This window comes from Oikopleura dioica, chromosome 1 (genome assembly GCF_907165135.1).
Source record: "Oikopleura dioica chromosome 1, OKI2018_I68_1.0, whole genome shotgun sequence".
NCBI lineage: Eukaryota > Metazoa > Chordata > Appendicularia > Copelata > Oikopleuridae > Oikopleura > Oikopleura dioica.
This window is the reverse complement of record NC_137291.1, coordinates 7,723,040-7,738,224: the sequence shown is the minus strand read 5'-3', so window position 1 is coordinate 7,738,224 and position 15,185 is coordinate 7,723,040. Positions and strand designations below refer to the sequence as shown.

The 15,185-nt window shown below is 38.0% G+C and overlaps 4 protein-coding genes across 4 annotated transcripts; 2 read left to right on the top strand and 2 right to left on the bottom strand.

Moving 5' to 3' along the window:
• The first annotated feature begins 916 nt into the window (after window positions 1-916).
• On the top strand, window positions 917-2,476 carry LOC145711900 (uncharacterized). Its single transcript, XM_081789589.1, has 5 exons — window positions 917-1,340; window positions 1,727-1,813; window positions 1,857-1,963; window positions 2,149-2,402; window positions 2,472-2,476. Exons 1-5 carry the CDS (start codon window positions 1,287-1,289, stop codon window positions 2,474-2,476), a joined length of 507 nt encoding a protein of 168 aa, XP_081645715.1. The 5' UTR covers window positions 917-1,286.
• LOC145705921 (uncharacterized) lies at window positions 2,441-3,429 on the top strand. The gene is made up of 4 exons (XM_081783426.1): window positions 2,441-2,537; window positions 2,580-2,922; window positions 2,970-3,166; window positions 3,213-3,429. The coding sequence occupies exons 2-4, from the start codon at window positions 2,728-2,730 to the stop codon at window positions 3,412-3,414; spliced, it is 594 nt and encodes a 197-aa protein (XP_081639552.1). The 5' UTR covers window positions 2,441-2,537; window positions 2,580-2,727; the 3' UTR covers window positions 3,415-3,429.
• A 941-nt stretch (window positions 3,430-4,370) lies between these two features.
• LOC145711899 (uncharacterized) lies at window positions 4,371-5,511 on the bottom strand. The gene is made up of 4 exons (XM_081789587.1): window positions 5,352-5,511; window positions 4,728-4,811; window positions 4,585-4,685; window positions 4,371-4,439 (listed from the first exon to the last, which is right to left on the bottom strand). Exons 1-4 carry the CDS (start codon window positions 5,509-5,511, stop codon window positions 4,371-4,373), a joined length of 414 nt encoding a protein of 137 aa, XP_081645713.1.
• Window positions 5,512-8,316: 2,805 nt separating this feature from the next.
• On the bottom strand, window positions 8,317-9,331 carry LOC145695291 (uncharacterized). The gene is made up of 4 exons (XM_081772296.1): window positions 9,198-9,331; window positions 8,947-8,962; window positions 8,570-8,758; window positions 8,317-8,524 (listed from the first exon to the last, which is right to left on the bottom strand). Exons 1-4 carry the CDS (start codon window positions 9,329-9,331, stop codon window positions 8,417-8,419), a joined length of 447 nt encoding a protein of 148 aa, XP_081628422.1. The 3' UTR covers window positions 8,317-8,416.
• Between the last annotated feature and the right edge of the window lie 5,854 nt (window positions 9,332-15,185).

Here is a 15,185-nt window from a genome sequence, read left to right as displayed (position 1 = left end):
AAATATTATGCATTTTTCCACGTGATTCTTGATTTCTCCTATGGCTAGTATTACTTTTAGTAGACTTCTAATTATATCAGAATTGTGGCTTTTTGTCTGAAAACAGGGTTCGCTGAACATTAAGCCCTTGGTTTGATTGATTAGCTTCAAAGCGTCGTCTGATTGCTGGATAATAATGTCAGCAGATTTCGAAGCAGTTCCACAATTTGAGAGCTCTGGCTTTTCATCGATTCCATTAGACTTTTGTGGTTGCGGAATCGAGCTTAAAATGCCGAGAATCGTTAAAACTAACAGAAGAAAGACTCAAAACTATGAAATTGAGAACTTGGACAAAATGATCAAGCTACCAGGCCATTTTGACAAGCTCCTAGATCTGCTTCCAGAAGAGACGGAAAACGGTTAATTATCAAAGAGATTGATGATTTGTGAAACGAAATTAATTCTAGCGCATATGCCATGCGAAGAGTGGAATAAAAAGAAGCTCTTTAACTTTTGCTCGCCTGGACTTTTCGCTATGATCTTTCTTTTGTAAATCACAGAATATCAATTTGAAAATGATAATTGTTTTAGATGCTGGTATCTACTGTACATGATCGCTGGAAATTCTTGTATTCCACATCATTCAGACTGAAGTAACAATAAATAGCAGGTTCATGCTTTTTCTTTCGATTGTCAGCGAACACGAATTTGGAGAAACGCCAATGGTGGCGAATACTGTATTTTACTGTCAGTAAAGTCGGGTTGAAGCTTTTTTGAGGTCGAAGTACCATAAAATTGATTGAAAACCTTGAAGCATTTTTTGATTTTCTGATGCGAGCTTTTGATTTTCCAGTTTCTTTCGATATCTGGCGTAGCTATCTCCAGGTGCGCCCTGGATTTGGACAAAGGTTGAGTCCCAGGTCCCGTGCCAAATGGATTTTTATCGTTTTCTGAGATCCTCCCCGTCGATGTCCCGCTTGATGGCCCATGGCGGTAGTAATTTTCTGTTGTTTAACTTTTGTGACTCACTAAATTCATTGTTGAATCGGCCGACTGCTTTTTTAACAGCAATTTCAAACACTTATCCATTTTGAAAAAGCGAGCCAAATAGTCAATACTGGCCAAGATCTTACTGTATATTTTTTCGCGAAAAAAGGGAGGATCGAAGGTTGGGAGACCACCGAGGACGCCTAAGGCAGATTCAGAGATACGGATTCAATTTTGAAGAGCATCGATTTTCCCAGACACACTAGTAAAGAAAAAAGTAGAGAAGAATAAGAAGAAAAGAGATTTTGAAGAGGAAGAAAATGAGTTCACAAAATTGGGGACTCTCCGTCGCCAGTTTTTCCGGCTACGATGAGGTAAATTTTAAGTTTAATAATTTTTTAAATAATAAATAAACTTGTATTTTGTAAAGAATTTTAAGGCATAAATAATTATAGAGCCAAATTTTTTAATAATCTTCATGAGAAATACCGTATTTCAAATACGTTGATTAGGGTTTGCCCAAGAAATATTTTTATCCCAGGAAAGAGTCATGCTCACTAGGCATAACTTTGGTATTCGAATTTCTAACGCTCCTTTCCGGTCGGTTAATTTCCTAAAATCGTTCAAATCTTCTTACTTGTAGCTTTTTACCTTGACAAGTCAAAATCTTAATACAGCAGAAATATTATTTTAACGAAAATAATCACTCTCAAAAGGCCAGCATAATCTACCAATAAAAACTGTTCATAAATCTTTTCAGGCGCTGGATATATTTCTCGAAAAAACCTCGCGTTTGGCAAAATTTCTCACCGAAAAAGCCCAACTTCAAATCGAATATTCTGAGAAGGTAAATTTCCCGACCTTCGGAGGTCGAAATTAAAAATTTTTAGATGAAAGCACTAACGATCAAACATCAAACAAAATTTATGGCGATCGGAAATCGCAATGGTCAAAAAGGCGCGGCTGTGGAAAGTTCGACGAACAAAGTATTTATCAAGTAAGAAAAACGTGGTCGGGATAAGCCATCTTGGTCAGGGGATTTGGCTCACAAAGACCTTTGTTTTTGATCCAAACGCGCTAGGTCTGGTTTATTCAGTAGCTTTTACTACTGCTCTTTTTCGCACAAAAGGGGGTACTCTAGGAATAAAACCAGAAGACCATCCCATTCTAAAGCAATTCTAGCGTTCTGGGCCACACCCAAAAATGGTGCCACGACAACGACAAAATGGCTCGAATCATGCTCCAAGCTGTGAACCAAGATCTTAGCCCGACGGAAAAGAAATCAAGGGAAAGAAGATCGAAGCTGCTCCAGGAAGATCAAAAGATTCGATCAACGACGGATGAGCTCAAGAAACGAGTTGTCAATGCGAAGTCGAAGTCGGCAACGAGGCAAAAGGAGTCTGAGCAAGCTAGGATTTTGTCTTCAAATATATTTTGTAAGCAAAGAAGTTGATGATAAAATTAATAACCATCAAGAAAAAGATTTTTTCTAAATCCTATTGAAGACTGAAATATCTAAAATGCAAAGAAAGGCCCGACAAAAACAACCTGAAAGAAGAAGACAATCTTCGGTACAGCAACAAAATTTTTCGTTTCAAACTTTCTGATTTCAGAGTCATTGCTTCAGACAAAGAAGCTCTCGCCGAGCGCGCACGGGACGAACTGAGCCGAGTCACCAAGGAATTTCAAAAATTCCAAATTCAAGCGACGAAAGACACTCTTCCCGTCTTGTGCTCCAGTCAGCAGGACATTTATCAGAACATGACGCAGTGCTGGAAAGTCTCCTTGAAAGAAATTGCGAGAAAACTGCGTGACACAAATGACACCTCAAAGCAAAGCATCACCTCCTTGAACAAAGAAATCGACTCGATCGACCGGCACTGGGACTCAGACCTGGTCTTCAGCCAAAAACAGCGCCCCGCTCCTGTGATCCCCACAACATCTGGCTTTCAAGAGGTATTTTTCCTCGCTTCCCCATAAAAGTTTAAACTCTCCGATTACAGGAAGTCACAACGCCAAAGCTTTCTCAGCGAACAATCGAAATGCAAAACGCTGAAATTATGGCATCTCTCCAGAACACGAAAATCGAAGCAAGCTCTGGAGAGCGTCGCGAATCCTCGAGTCATTTTCTCATTCCAGCGTCTTCTGATCGCAGCAGAAAACAATCCGAGTCCAGGGAAAAACGGAAAAAAGACAGAAGGTACTGCTGATCGGACAGTATCGACTGTATAAATATTTGCATCTAGGACGACGCGAGTAAAAGCAGTAGATGTTGACCCCGCGCTCAGGTCCATAATCGATTCAAAAGCAAAACGACCTGGAAGAAGGACGGAAGATTTTTCATCCAAAGAGTCATCCCCTTCTGCGTCGACGGTGCCAATAACCCTGCCTCTTTCAGCTGAACTGATGGGCACACGAGGACGACCGGAGGGCCTCAGGAATGGGTAAATGAACAAATATTATCCGATATTATATTGGCGATAAAGGACCCCCTTTTTTGAATTCAAAAGATGATTTTATAAACCCTAAAAAAGTGCTGCTGAAGATGAACGAACAGAATGGGATGAAATGTCGATTGCAGAAACACTTGGCCGGGCGACAGTCCTTTATGATTTCACCGGCGAAAGATCTCACGACACTATTTCGTACGTTTCCTGGATAATTTTCAAGAATAATTTTTTCGTAGTGTTCGAGCTGGAGAGATCATTGATGTGAGCATGCGGGACGTCGATGGCTGGAGCAAAATTAAGAAAGTTGAGAGCGGCGAAGAGGGATACATTCCGACGACGTATTTCAAACTTGTTGATGGATATTGCTAATTTTTAACATTCCTTGTAAATAAATTTATAAAATGATTTATCACAAATGACAAGAAAAAAATTAACACAATTATACCTGAGTACTATACAAGAAAGCATAGAAATGGTCAAATTCTGTCTATTTTATTGTTTGATATGACACGTAAACTTGAAGATCGTTTCAACTTTGCTCTTCTTATTTTTTCCATCTTTTCGAAAGCACTAAGAATAGAAAATATTAAAAGGATCTTTTGAATGCTTACTTCTCTGCCGCCAGTGTCGCGAAAATGGCAGCCAAAAGCGATGCAATAATCCCGACGAGCTCAAAGACCAAATCATGGAGCAATCCATCCCAAAAGACAGTACAGTCGGGAGAGAGAATATCTTTCGATGTGCAATTACAGGTCACGTCAATGTACGAGCCAAGATCGTGCTTGTGGTCCGACTAGAAAAATGTTGAAAATGAGCGGTTGTGAATGTTTTACCCTTGTTGAGTTTAAAAGTAAAGATTTGTCGATGCTGGTGATGGACTGTATCGTCATTGAGATGAGTAGATTGGCGACAAATATGAGGGCTTCGAAGAGAATCAATTTTTGTGAAAACTATTCAATAAATTCGTTGGAGTATGAATTCCTTTCCTTGGGTTAAAACCGCTGTCCGGAAAAAAGAGTACGTCTAAAAGATATTAAAAAGCTCTATCATCATATGTCTATCAGTGATAATTTATCATTGAAAACGTCATGTATTGAAATATTAATAATATCTTTAAATACTTTTGGAAATGAAACGATGAAATCTCGAAATAATAAAAAATACTTACGCTCTGTTGGTCAACTTTCATTGCCACAAGTCCAAATATCGCGACAAGTAGATAAAATGCGTCAAACGCTGGTAGCAATCGGTAGAAATACACTCCACATGCTTGATTTCACATAAACTCAGTGATATTGAGTGACCACTAACCTGGCGGGTCGACAATATGATGAAAAATAATCAAACAAATATTGCCGAGAAGAACCCATGTTAGAATTCTCAGGATGTTGTAAACTAGAAAATATGATTAAATTTTCTCTTCATTGATTTTCATGAAGAAAAAAAGTTCTGTTCTGTTTATAAACCCGTCTCTGCCGTGTATTTTCTCGCGATTTTGGTGATCCTTCTAACCGATCTCCTCATTCTTCATCATTCAGACTCTCAATAGGGCTTGATACATGGCCTTACCTGGTGTGTATGGTGTCCTGAATGCTAATTAAGCTATCACTGACCAAAATTACTCCCTTTCTTCATGAAGGATTTGCTATTTTATAATTAAACCTCCGTGTCAACAAAACCTCACGCGGTCAACAAGATTATTCTGGGATAACAGAAGGATTAATTTCAACCAATCTACAGTAGCTGCTCAGTAGATAAAGCAAAAAACGATCATGGGCCATTAGAATTTTGAAAATTCTTTTGAAAGTAGTAATCCAATACAATGACTAACAATTCCTCATGCCCAAAATGAGATTTGGGAAGAACGATGTCCTATAGAAATGACATTGTAATAATGCTAGATATTTATCCCTGTAGGTCAACAAGTCAACTTACGGATCCAACAAGAGTGGTGGGTTTTGGACGACTGACAACTGGGCTGATCATTTTTCTCATGAACTTTCGCTAAGCTTTTACCAGGTACTAAACGTAACGTAGTCCTCAGACGTAAAAAAGCGATTTTTACCATCGGAGTCGCGTACGGTGGTAAACTCATTCGAGAGCTCTTGAAAGGGCTAACAATACGTCAAGCTAGACCTCTTGTTTATAACTATGTCTAAAAGATGATTTTTCAAAGTTATCAGGATTCTTGACAATCGAAAATTCTATCTCACAGACCTAATAATATTTGAAGTTGCTTCTTCATCCTCTCTCTTGATCAAATAATATATAAATTCAAGAAGAAATCGTTCAAATTGCAATCAATAGGCGATTTTTAGGATGATTTCATTGATTACTGTCTCGAATCAGATAAACAAGTTCAAATTATTGTCAAAATTATTTGCTGCAGGAAGATATTTTCGACCATTCAAGCAATTTAACAGATAATTAAAGTATAAACAGAAATATTTGACTTTCGATTCCGCACTCAAGAATCCCGGTGGGTGAGGCGCTATCCTAGATTCTTAAAGTCTATAGATTCTAAAGACCGTTGTTTAGTTTCTACACTGTAGAAGATCAGCTAAGAAGGCGTATTATATCGAATTGAATAACGTATTTCATATAACGAAAAATAACTCGGTTGAACTTTATTTCGTTCTTGAGCGCCTCAAAGTTTGAGACTAAAACTGCGCCATCAATGAAGAGCTCGCTACTATAAAAGTAAGTCCTTGTTTATCATAGTTCAATCAGATGACTGAAAAGTAGCAGTTATCAAATCAGACAAATGATGATTTTTATAGTATCGTTGGCTTTCCTCAACGCTGATGCGAAGTTTGCAAGATATCAACGATTTATGAACTATCATAATGTAAGAAAAAACAGGTTATCCGTTCTTTATCTAACGTCCTCTATTCAGGCAGAGCGGGAAAATCATCGAGCAAAACAGTTCATAAACTTCCACACGAGTGACCAACCAAGTACAGCTCAAGCTCCAGAAAAAGCAAACCACCACAACTTTCTCGACGTCGTTAAGTTTTGCGAAGATGCTGACCCAAGAAACGAGATTTATCTCTGCAAAAAAGTCAAAATGCTCAATCGCCATTTGGAAAATAACCGACCAGCGGTGGACAATCACGACAAGTGGAAACTTTGTGACCGACTTCTTCAGCGTCAGGATCATCCAGATCGAATCACGAGGAGCAGGCTCGACGGGCTGTGTCTTTCCTACATGCAACTGCTTTACAAAACAACGAGATCACATTCATTCCTGACAAGAAGAGGTTCAAATGGACGGTCAAAAGTTTACAATACCCACTTTGGCAACAACTAATTTCCTTGTAGAGGTTCTACAAGGTTATTCACTGACAATCAACCTTCTTAAAATAAAAGAAAAATTTTTGATTATTGCTTGTCCTCCTTGATTTCAATTTTAAAAATAACCATTTGAATTGGTCAAAGTATCTTTTGATGATGAATTTAAGAATTAAGACACTCTTTTTTTCTGAAGAAATTTAATACTTTGCTCACCCATCTTCTTGTTAACCCTTGAAAGTTTTAATGTTTGGACTAAGGCGCCCTTTATAACTTAGAAACTCACCTTCAAAATATAACAATATTATCGGCGCGCATACACACGTATTCTGAGTTTTCCTCAGAACGAGGTCGGCCCTAAATGGCCCCAATTTAAATCTCTTCCTGTAGGCCCAGCTAGACGGTGCTCATCCCCGCCCGTTTCGAACAAAATCCCCTATAATCACTCATTGTCTCGCTTTCATTTATCTTCCATCGCTTCCACCCGTTTTAACATCACATGATACTGTAAGACCATAACGCTAATTTCGAAATCTTCAACATGTGATCGTATCAAATTCAATCATGTTCATACTCATATATCAATATTAAAAACATCAAAAACGCATGAAAAACCCGTCGAATCAAACACGTGACCTGTTAAAAATATCAAAGGGTACTAAAAGCGGACTCGTTTTTACGGTTCGTTTAGTTAAAAAGTATGTGCTCAAAAATTATCTGTCTACTTTTTATCATGTTTTTAATCAATCAAGTTGTTGTACGCAATATCACCATAACTGTCGTAATTTTACAGTGTTATGTTAATATTACGTATAAAAGAATATTATTGTACCATACAGTATGGTGCATACTGTATGTAATGCAGTATATAGAAAGAGTTCTGTCTTTAGGGAAATCAAAACTTCATTCTTCCTTCTTCAAAAGTTGCTGTTTCATCATGCTCTGATTGATAAATGGAGCCTTCAGAGGAGCTTACCACTTTTTCATTATCTTTTATTTGTCACTGTCTACCTGTAAGAATTGAAATCCTGCTCAATTCGATCTCATCAAAAAACTGTGGCTAGAATGCAAATTAAACCAGATCTCAAATCTGCTTTATCAATCGCGCTCTTCTTTGACGTCAGTCCTGTCAATGTCGAACTGAGAAGGTCAGACAGCTCTTTTTTTGGATAAATAAATCTTTATTATACAGTTATTATTCGCAGAAAACAAAGAAAGTTCCACAAAACTAAATTTACAGCTAGAGTTTTACTGGTGGAATCGGTTTTTCGCAAGTCACCACTCCTTCTGTCCGATCACTTCTGCAAGAAAAAACTGTAACTTGGAGTTTTGATACTGTAACTTACGATGAAACGCTGGTTGAATTCTCCTTTTCGCTCTTTGAAAGCTTGGATTTATGCTCGATGGGTCCAAATTTTGCGTTGAACCGCCGCCTTTAGTCTGGATTCACACTTATCCAAAACAACAATTATGACACTATAAACCGACAAATTCAGAGGGAGCTACTGTCAGACCGGGAATTCCAACATCTGTTCGAAGTGTGTTCGAAGAAAAAAGTGAAAGAGGAACGATTACGCGTCATAGAGTTTGCTTGGGTTCTAGGCTTCTGTAGTGCTACTGTAACGTATTGTGACGCAAAAAGTGGAACCGCTTTTTCGACAGTAATTTGAGGTTTGGACTAAGCAAATAATAGGTTGGTTTTGACCAAGTTAAAAATGTGATAATCCATGACAAAGTTCTCCCCAGGGAAAAATCATACTGGAACCACCTCGGTAGGAGAAAATGCAGCAGCAGCAGTTCACCATCAAGTTGATAGGCTTAAAAAATTGACTTGAAAAATAAATGATGAACATTTGACCTACATAGACGACGGCAAGGAGCGGCACTGGAGCGGTGTTCATGAAGACGAGCATAAACGCCAAAGTAGTGACATCCGAAAGCGAATTGATCAAAGTTAGAATGGCGCAGCGTCGAACGTACTGTCCGAGACTCGAGTGGCCCGTCGAAAGAGCTGTCATAATTGGGTACCAGAACAGGAACAGCAAAAGGCTCTGAAGAAACATGAGAAGTGGTTTTGGCGAAATTCCTGTTTTGAATTGAACGTGTTGAAATGCGCTCCCATGGAGTTCTTTTTTGTGAAAATTATTCAAATTTTCGGTTTCCACGGTGTTCTTTTTTCATAATGAGAATGGAGGTTGACATGCCAGAATTCGAAATGGAGGGGATTCCAAAGGATTACCTGTATTATCACCATCCTAAAAATAGATGTCAATTCTATTGCAGAGAATATATTTAGGGTTAATAATCACTATGTGTGCTCTTTCTGCAAGGTTTTGTAATAAAGTTCGAAACTTAGCTTCATATATTTTTTCTTTCAATATTTAAATAAATATGAAGCGATAAGAAAAAAAAGATAAATTCCTCTTAGAAACTTCTTTTGAACACTATCTCTATCTGATATAATTGATAACATATCGACCCTATGCTTACGTTCCAATAGCAGCAGCGACGCTCCAAGTATCATCAACTTTGATACAGTAGCCATCTTTGAAGTCGATTTTCTTCGGATCAGCAAGCGTGGAGCCGAGAATCACAACAAAGCCCGTGAGTGTACTGACAATCATAAACTTCAACCCGGATACACACGTTTTCGCGAAGGAGGAGTCCGTTTTGGATCCAATTACTCGCTCCCTTTGAGCCTTTCTTAGAGCTCAGAAATGCAATCGAAGGTTAATTTCACGTTATTACCGATATGCTCCCCTTAATCCCGGATGAGACAATTATCCGCCTTCAGCTCCTGCTGAATATTGATAAGGCAGTTGAAATATGGCGATAAGGAATAAACAAGCTATTGCATAAATATTTTCAGAATTTTTATCATTTCTTTTTTGATAAGAAAAAATTTCTAGACAAAATTTTTTTTTAGAAATATTCTTTTGAATTAGAAATTCTCCAATTCTGGCTTGATTTTCTTCAAACTCAAAAAGTTAAGTTTGTTGTCAATTTTTGATTAGCGGAATGTCTTGAGGAGGAGGGGGCCTTTTCGCTGTTTTGGAATTCTTGAGCTTTTTAGATTTCCCAAATTTCAGAATTCTTGACAGGATTCTTTTGTGAAGCAAAAATTTTGCCCCCGATTTTTACATCTCCGTGCGGAAGAAGCGGGACAATCTTTTGTATCCGTTCCAGGGTAAACTTGGAGAATGCGCGAAGCCAAACGGGCAGAGCGGATGCAAGTCGACGATCCCTGAATATTTTTTATTACTGTAAGAAGCAACTGGGTTGATACGGGTTTGAAGAGTCACTTTTTACTTTCTATGTGATTACTCGGGCCATTAGTAGCGTAAGAATATGCACTCAATTACCGAAGATATTTTTGAACGTCGCCAGTAGCGTCGCCGTCCCGTGAATTATTAAATTCGACTGCGTATTTAATATTACGATAACGCGTGAAAAGATCGGGCCTGAAAGGTGGAAGTCGTGAAAAATTGATCCAGTACTATCTACAGTTTGAATGAAATAATAATACCTGTAAATTGACAGCTGCCGGCTCCAAAGAAAAAGATAAATTGGGTAAAACGCCACTGCCATCATCGTATTTGTCAGTTTCTCCTGAAATTTATCTCCATCAACTTTGAAACAGGAAGGAGACGCGTTTTTAGGTCACGTGGAAGGGGCTCAGTTCTCACGAGTTAATGAGTATCATTTGCTCGTTTTCGAGATTTTGGCGGATCCAATTTGGACGATAAAGATTTTCAGAAAATTTTCTCAAAGTTCCAAATTACCAAAAAATACACTTACTAAAAGAAGTGTCTAAAAGTCGCTAAAACAAAAATTTTTTGTAAAGAGTTTTTTTCTGAATTTGAGCGTCTAAGAATCAGGTTCGTAATTATGGAACGCAGGACTTGATAAAAATGTCACTTTTGACATGGATTTCCTAAGGAGGGTTGTACCTGAAGACGGCAAGTTTTTTCATCAGTTGTCGGCTGAAAATTAATTCTTTCAAAATCCTTCAACGCGGAATACCTTGATGATCGTCCATAAAACAAGAGCAGTCTCAACAACGAAGCATAAGTTCCCCAGGAGGAGCAATGCAAAGCTCATTCTCGCCAAACTCGTCCGGAGAATCGAGCGCTTTCCAATCGTAGCCGCATAAACAGGAAGGGAAATTGACTTATTTTCAAGTAACCAAATGTAATATTATATTCTGCATTTCGAGAAGCGAGAGTTTATAAATTTATCGATTTGGGTAAATTGCAAGAAGAGGTGATCAAAGATTGGGGAGGAATGAATTATCAAGCGCACTGCATGTAAATCGCCAAGATTAAAAAATCACCCTTCACCTTTCACTCTACTAATGCATCAGCCTTTTTGGTCATCTGTCAATGGGAACTCCAGTCTACCCGCCAGATTGATAAAGAAGACTTATTGCTTTTTCGGCGAGTCCTTGTTCAGTTTTTTTTTCGGCTAAGGGGATGAAGAACTTGAATTTTAGGCAATTTTATCGCTCGCTATTATCGATTTGTATAGAGGTATTCAAGGGAAATGGTTCGGAAATCGAATCTAGTACTAATAAAGCGAAAATAAGCCATCACCGGTAAAAGGTTATTATGATGGACATCAAGTCTACCGGATTTGCAAAGTAAAACCCTTTATTCTTGTGAAATAAGTCAATTTCATTATAAAAAACGAGGTTTTTCGAGTACAAAAAGACCTCATTAGCTGCTCAAATCTCCAAGTAAGCAGCTCAATAGAATACAGAATGCTCCACAAAATGATCCTCCCGCGCAATCATCCACTCCCGGAGCAGGCAACTCGGAGGGATTAAAACGACACTTGGAAGATTTGTAAATGATTTGTGTGGAACTCGTTATTTTCCGTTTGGAGATCTGTGGAGCGGCGCTAAATCTTTCTTCTCAGCCGAGATCGGGCCGGGACGTTCGGCAATTATCCCTGATCATCTTGGCACCGAAAATAAGCATCTTCAATTCACGCAAAACAAAGTGAAGGCTTAGCGCCAATGATCATTTGTGTCGAGTTCTTAGACTTAGATCCAGACGCACGTGACTTGAAAAACGGCAATTAGTAGTAGCACTCGGGTACATTCAATCGGATCAAATTGGGAGCAAATTACTGTAATTCCAAGTGGAGCAGGTTTCAATGACGCCTGAAATCGCAAATATAGACTTCCAGTTTCGAACTTGCTCGAGTATCGGTTTTCTTTGATCCCTGTTCAAGGTCATTTCTTCAATATGTCACTTGGATATGCAAAATTTATCCGAAGTCGATCCGTTCTTATTTCTTATTCCGATGATCAAACACCGCATCTTCCAATACTCCTAGAAGTTTCTAAGAATAACAAGAGTAACCAAGGAACATCTGAAATTCCATAGATGGACAATCATCAATTAGTTTTTGGAAGAATAAATTGTATTTTCTTCTTATCGACTAAATACTCGAATAAAATGATCATCCTTCAGGCACAAATCCTCTGATCAGGGAATGAAGTTTCGAGTTTTTTTTTCGTAGAAAATGATGATGGATGTTCAAAAGTGACAGTTAAAAGAAGATATGTTAATAAATATATCTATTTTGCTATGATTTCATTATGAAATTTAAGTTGAGTAATAGTCTGGTTCTAGAAAATTAAGCAAATTGTCTCAAGCGGTAGGTGCTCGTCTGTGCAAATAGAATTGAACAATTTCAGAGCTGAGTTGAAATTGACTCAATATATTATGCAAACGGAAAAGTCACGTTGATCGCTTAGAAGCGTCAATTTATTCGCTTTAATTTTTAGCCTTGCCATACGCTGCTCACTGTCATTTTCTGTTGATTCGAGTACCGACTAACGACGATAAATATAAATTGAAAATTTGGTTTTATTATTTGGTCGAAAAAATATTAAATTTAAGATTTGGCGAAGGGATTTTTGTTCGTTATTGATACTGTCATGTAACATGACTCATGTTATTATTTATTTATGAGGTCGATTTTGATAATTGAATATTTGGTCACTTTCCAGATAAAGCCCAAGAAAAGCGGTAAATATGCATAATCCTGTCTTTTTTCGGGTTAAATTTTACCCTCTCTTATCGATGTCGATATGTTTTATGAAATTAGATTTCTAGTTTGAATAGAGTAGCAAGAATTGATCTTTTTAACGTAATTATAGTATTGAGTCAATACTATTGACTTTCACTCAAATTCGAGGAAGGGGTAGATGCTTCTAGTTCAATTATAAATTATCCTAGAGAAACTGTGATAAAAACTAGATTCAAAATTTAACCCGTGGCAAAAACAAGAATAAAATATCAGTCGCCTGTTTTCTCAGTTCCTCATCTTCTGGGTCAACCAAAGATTCGTTGACAAAAATCTCTGACTTGTCGGTAAAATTGCTGGTTGCTTCCATTTTAATATCTTCCTCTATCTTCTAAGTTTTAACATCTTTGGTCTTTTTCTCTCTTTTTTTATGAAATAATTTTTTGTAATATATTAATAAAAGAAGGTTAATGATATATGGAATATTTATTTCTGGATTTCGCTGCTGGTAAAAGTCTGTGTGCCCTCGGGCGAGTGCCGCGGGCGCCATCGTCTTCTGAAAATGCAAATTCGAAAAAAAGGTTAACTTCTCAATACACGGGCGCGCGACTAAGCGCTCAAAACACGGGGTCGGGTGAGGGGACCACAATGCATTATTCAGCCCCGCGCGGCGCGCAAAATATGGTGTGTGATAAAGAGCGCTCAAGACTTTTAGCTCTAACTTGCGTTTCCGGCAAGCAAAAAAGTTACAAAACATATCGCTGGAAAGCTTGAACACTCACCTATAAAGATTAACAATTACTTTTGAAAAAACCTTTTTGGATTTTCAGCTGCAGAGTGAAAGATAAATCCGGTGCAAAACGCCACCACTTTTGAGAAAACTTCCGAAATTTCACAAAGTGGTTCGTTTTAGTCATCTCAGCTCACATTACAAAAATCAGGTCAAATGGATTATCACAAGAGAAATTTCGGCGGCTCAAAGTCGCCGTGGTCGGTTGAACCGACCACGTGTATTGAGAAGTTAACAAGCATCAACTCCTTTGTGGGCAATAATAAATCTAACAGTTATCAGCTTTATAATGGCTGTAAAGCTTTTTTCGGTGAAAAATCTAACGTGGATAGAATTTGGATTATCAGAAAAAAGTGCTGAAGGGAACTTAGATTTCGGTTTTGTTTTTCTTTATCTATCCGTGCCGTATCAGGTCCAAACAGAATTGTGTTTTGGGCGAGTCGCGAAAAAATGCTGATAAGGGTGGGCTACGTGATAAAAACTCGATATGCATACAGAATTTACTGGCTTTTGCCAGTTGCATATCAATTTTTCATTGTGAAGAGGCTGGGGCTAACTGGACTTTGAAAATTTTTCATGGAAAGAATTGGCGAAAGCGAGTAATTGGTGATAAGAAGAACGTGTCTCGCTGCACAGCGGGTGACAGCTTGGCAAACATTTTCCTTGAATCAACAATTTTAGAAACTGTGCTCACGTTATCACCAGTCAGGTTTGCTTGCTACGAGCAGTTATTTTCATCAAATGAACGGATGAGTCGTTTGCTTGAAAGTTGAAAAATTGGGATCTCTTGATGGATCATCCTGAGGGGCGATACTCGAAAATGTGGCTGATTAGAAGTTCTACGATTACCCCGTTTTTAATTTTTAGGCGAGCTCTCTTGAGAATGTCTTAAGGGTATTAAGACATTTTAGAATTGTGCAATTTGAATTCTTTCTTCTCATAAATTCCGAATAATAATGTTCAAAACGTCCGTGCGAAATTTCCTACCACCTGAGTCAAAGTCTGAAATATCTAAGATGAAAAATCAGCTGCTACGCGGCTTTCGTTAAAGATCCTTCAGACCCTGAGTCAGGTCTTCTACATTGGTTGCCTTATCAATTTCTTACGAAAACAATTTCGGTAGTTATAAATCAATAATTCATGTAAAGGCCAAAAACAACCCTCGGTCAGTTGTTTCTATTTCTGAAATTAATATTCAAATATTCGCAAGATTTATAACCAAAGATGAAGAGAGTGGGGTCTCCTTTGAAGAGGCCTCTAAACGAGCAGCTGTATGGAATTCGCCTCATCCTCTTCTAAACCGCGCTTGAACATTACGTTTTAAATTTTCATGCTGGCTGGGAAAATTTTGCGCGGATTATAAAAATCGACGCATTGTTGGAATTCCAGCTAGACAGATACCACGTTTCTTAACTTATCTAAAAATACCGCCGCGGCAATTATTGACATGATCGCACTGAGAGCCAGTGTTTATTTTAGCTTATAAGTCGAATTAACCATTGAACAGCTGGCTTTTCATCAAAAAATGAATTCGTCTTTTAAATCTTCTGAAAAAATAGACCAAAGAATCATGAAATTTGTCACTTTGCTCCAAACATATTGCCACCAACAATATAAAAATACGCATACAGCGTAACAGAAAATGCTGTTTC

Coding starts and splice junctions, on each gene's coding strand:
- LOC145711900 (XM_081789589.1), top strand. CDS start 1,287: ATGAGTTCACAAAATTGGGGACTCTCCGTCGCCAGTTTTTCCGGCTAC. Junction 1,341..1,726: donor GTTTTTCCGGCTACGATGAG/GTAAATTTTAAG, acceptor AAATCTTTTCAG/GCGCTGGATATATTTCTCGA. Junction 1,814..1,856: donor AAATCGAATATTCTGAGAAG/GTAAATTTCCCG, acceptor AAAAATTTTTAG/ATGAAAGCACTAACGATCAA.
- LOC145705921 (XM_081783426.1), top strand. CDS start 2,728: ATGACGCAGTGCTGGAAAGTCTCCTTGAAAGAAATTGCGAGAAAACTG. Junction 2,923..2,969: donor CAACATCTGGCTTTCAAGAG/GTATTTTTCCTC, acceptor CTCCGATTACAG/GAAGTCACAACGCCAAAGCT. Junction 3,167..3,212: donor AAACGGAAAAAAGACAGAAG/GTACTGCTGATC, acceptor ATTTGCATCTAG/GACGACGCGAGTAAAAGCAG.
- LOC145711899 (XM_081789587.1), bottom strand. CDS start 5,511: ATGAGTTTACCACCGTACGCGACTCCGATGGTAAAAATCGCTTTTTTA. Junction 4,812..5,351: donor CCACCACTCTTGTTGGATCC/GTAAGTTGACTT, acceptor CATATTTTCTAG/TTTACAACATCCTGAGAATT. Junction 4,440..4,584: donor TGAAAGTTGACCAACAGAGC/GTAAGTATTTTT, acceptor AATATCTTTTAG/ACGTACTCTTTTTTCCGGAC.
- LOC145695291 (XM_081772296.1), bottom strand. CDS start 9,331: ATGATTGTCAGTACACTCACGGGCTTTGTTGTGATTCTCGGCTCCACG. Junction 8,525..8,569: donor CGCTCCTTGCCGTCGTCTAT/GTAGGTCAAATG, acceptor CAATTTTTTAAG/CCTATCAACTTGATGGTGAA.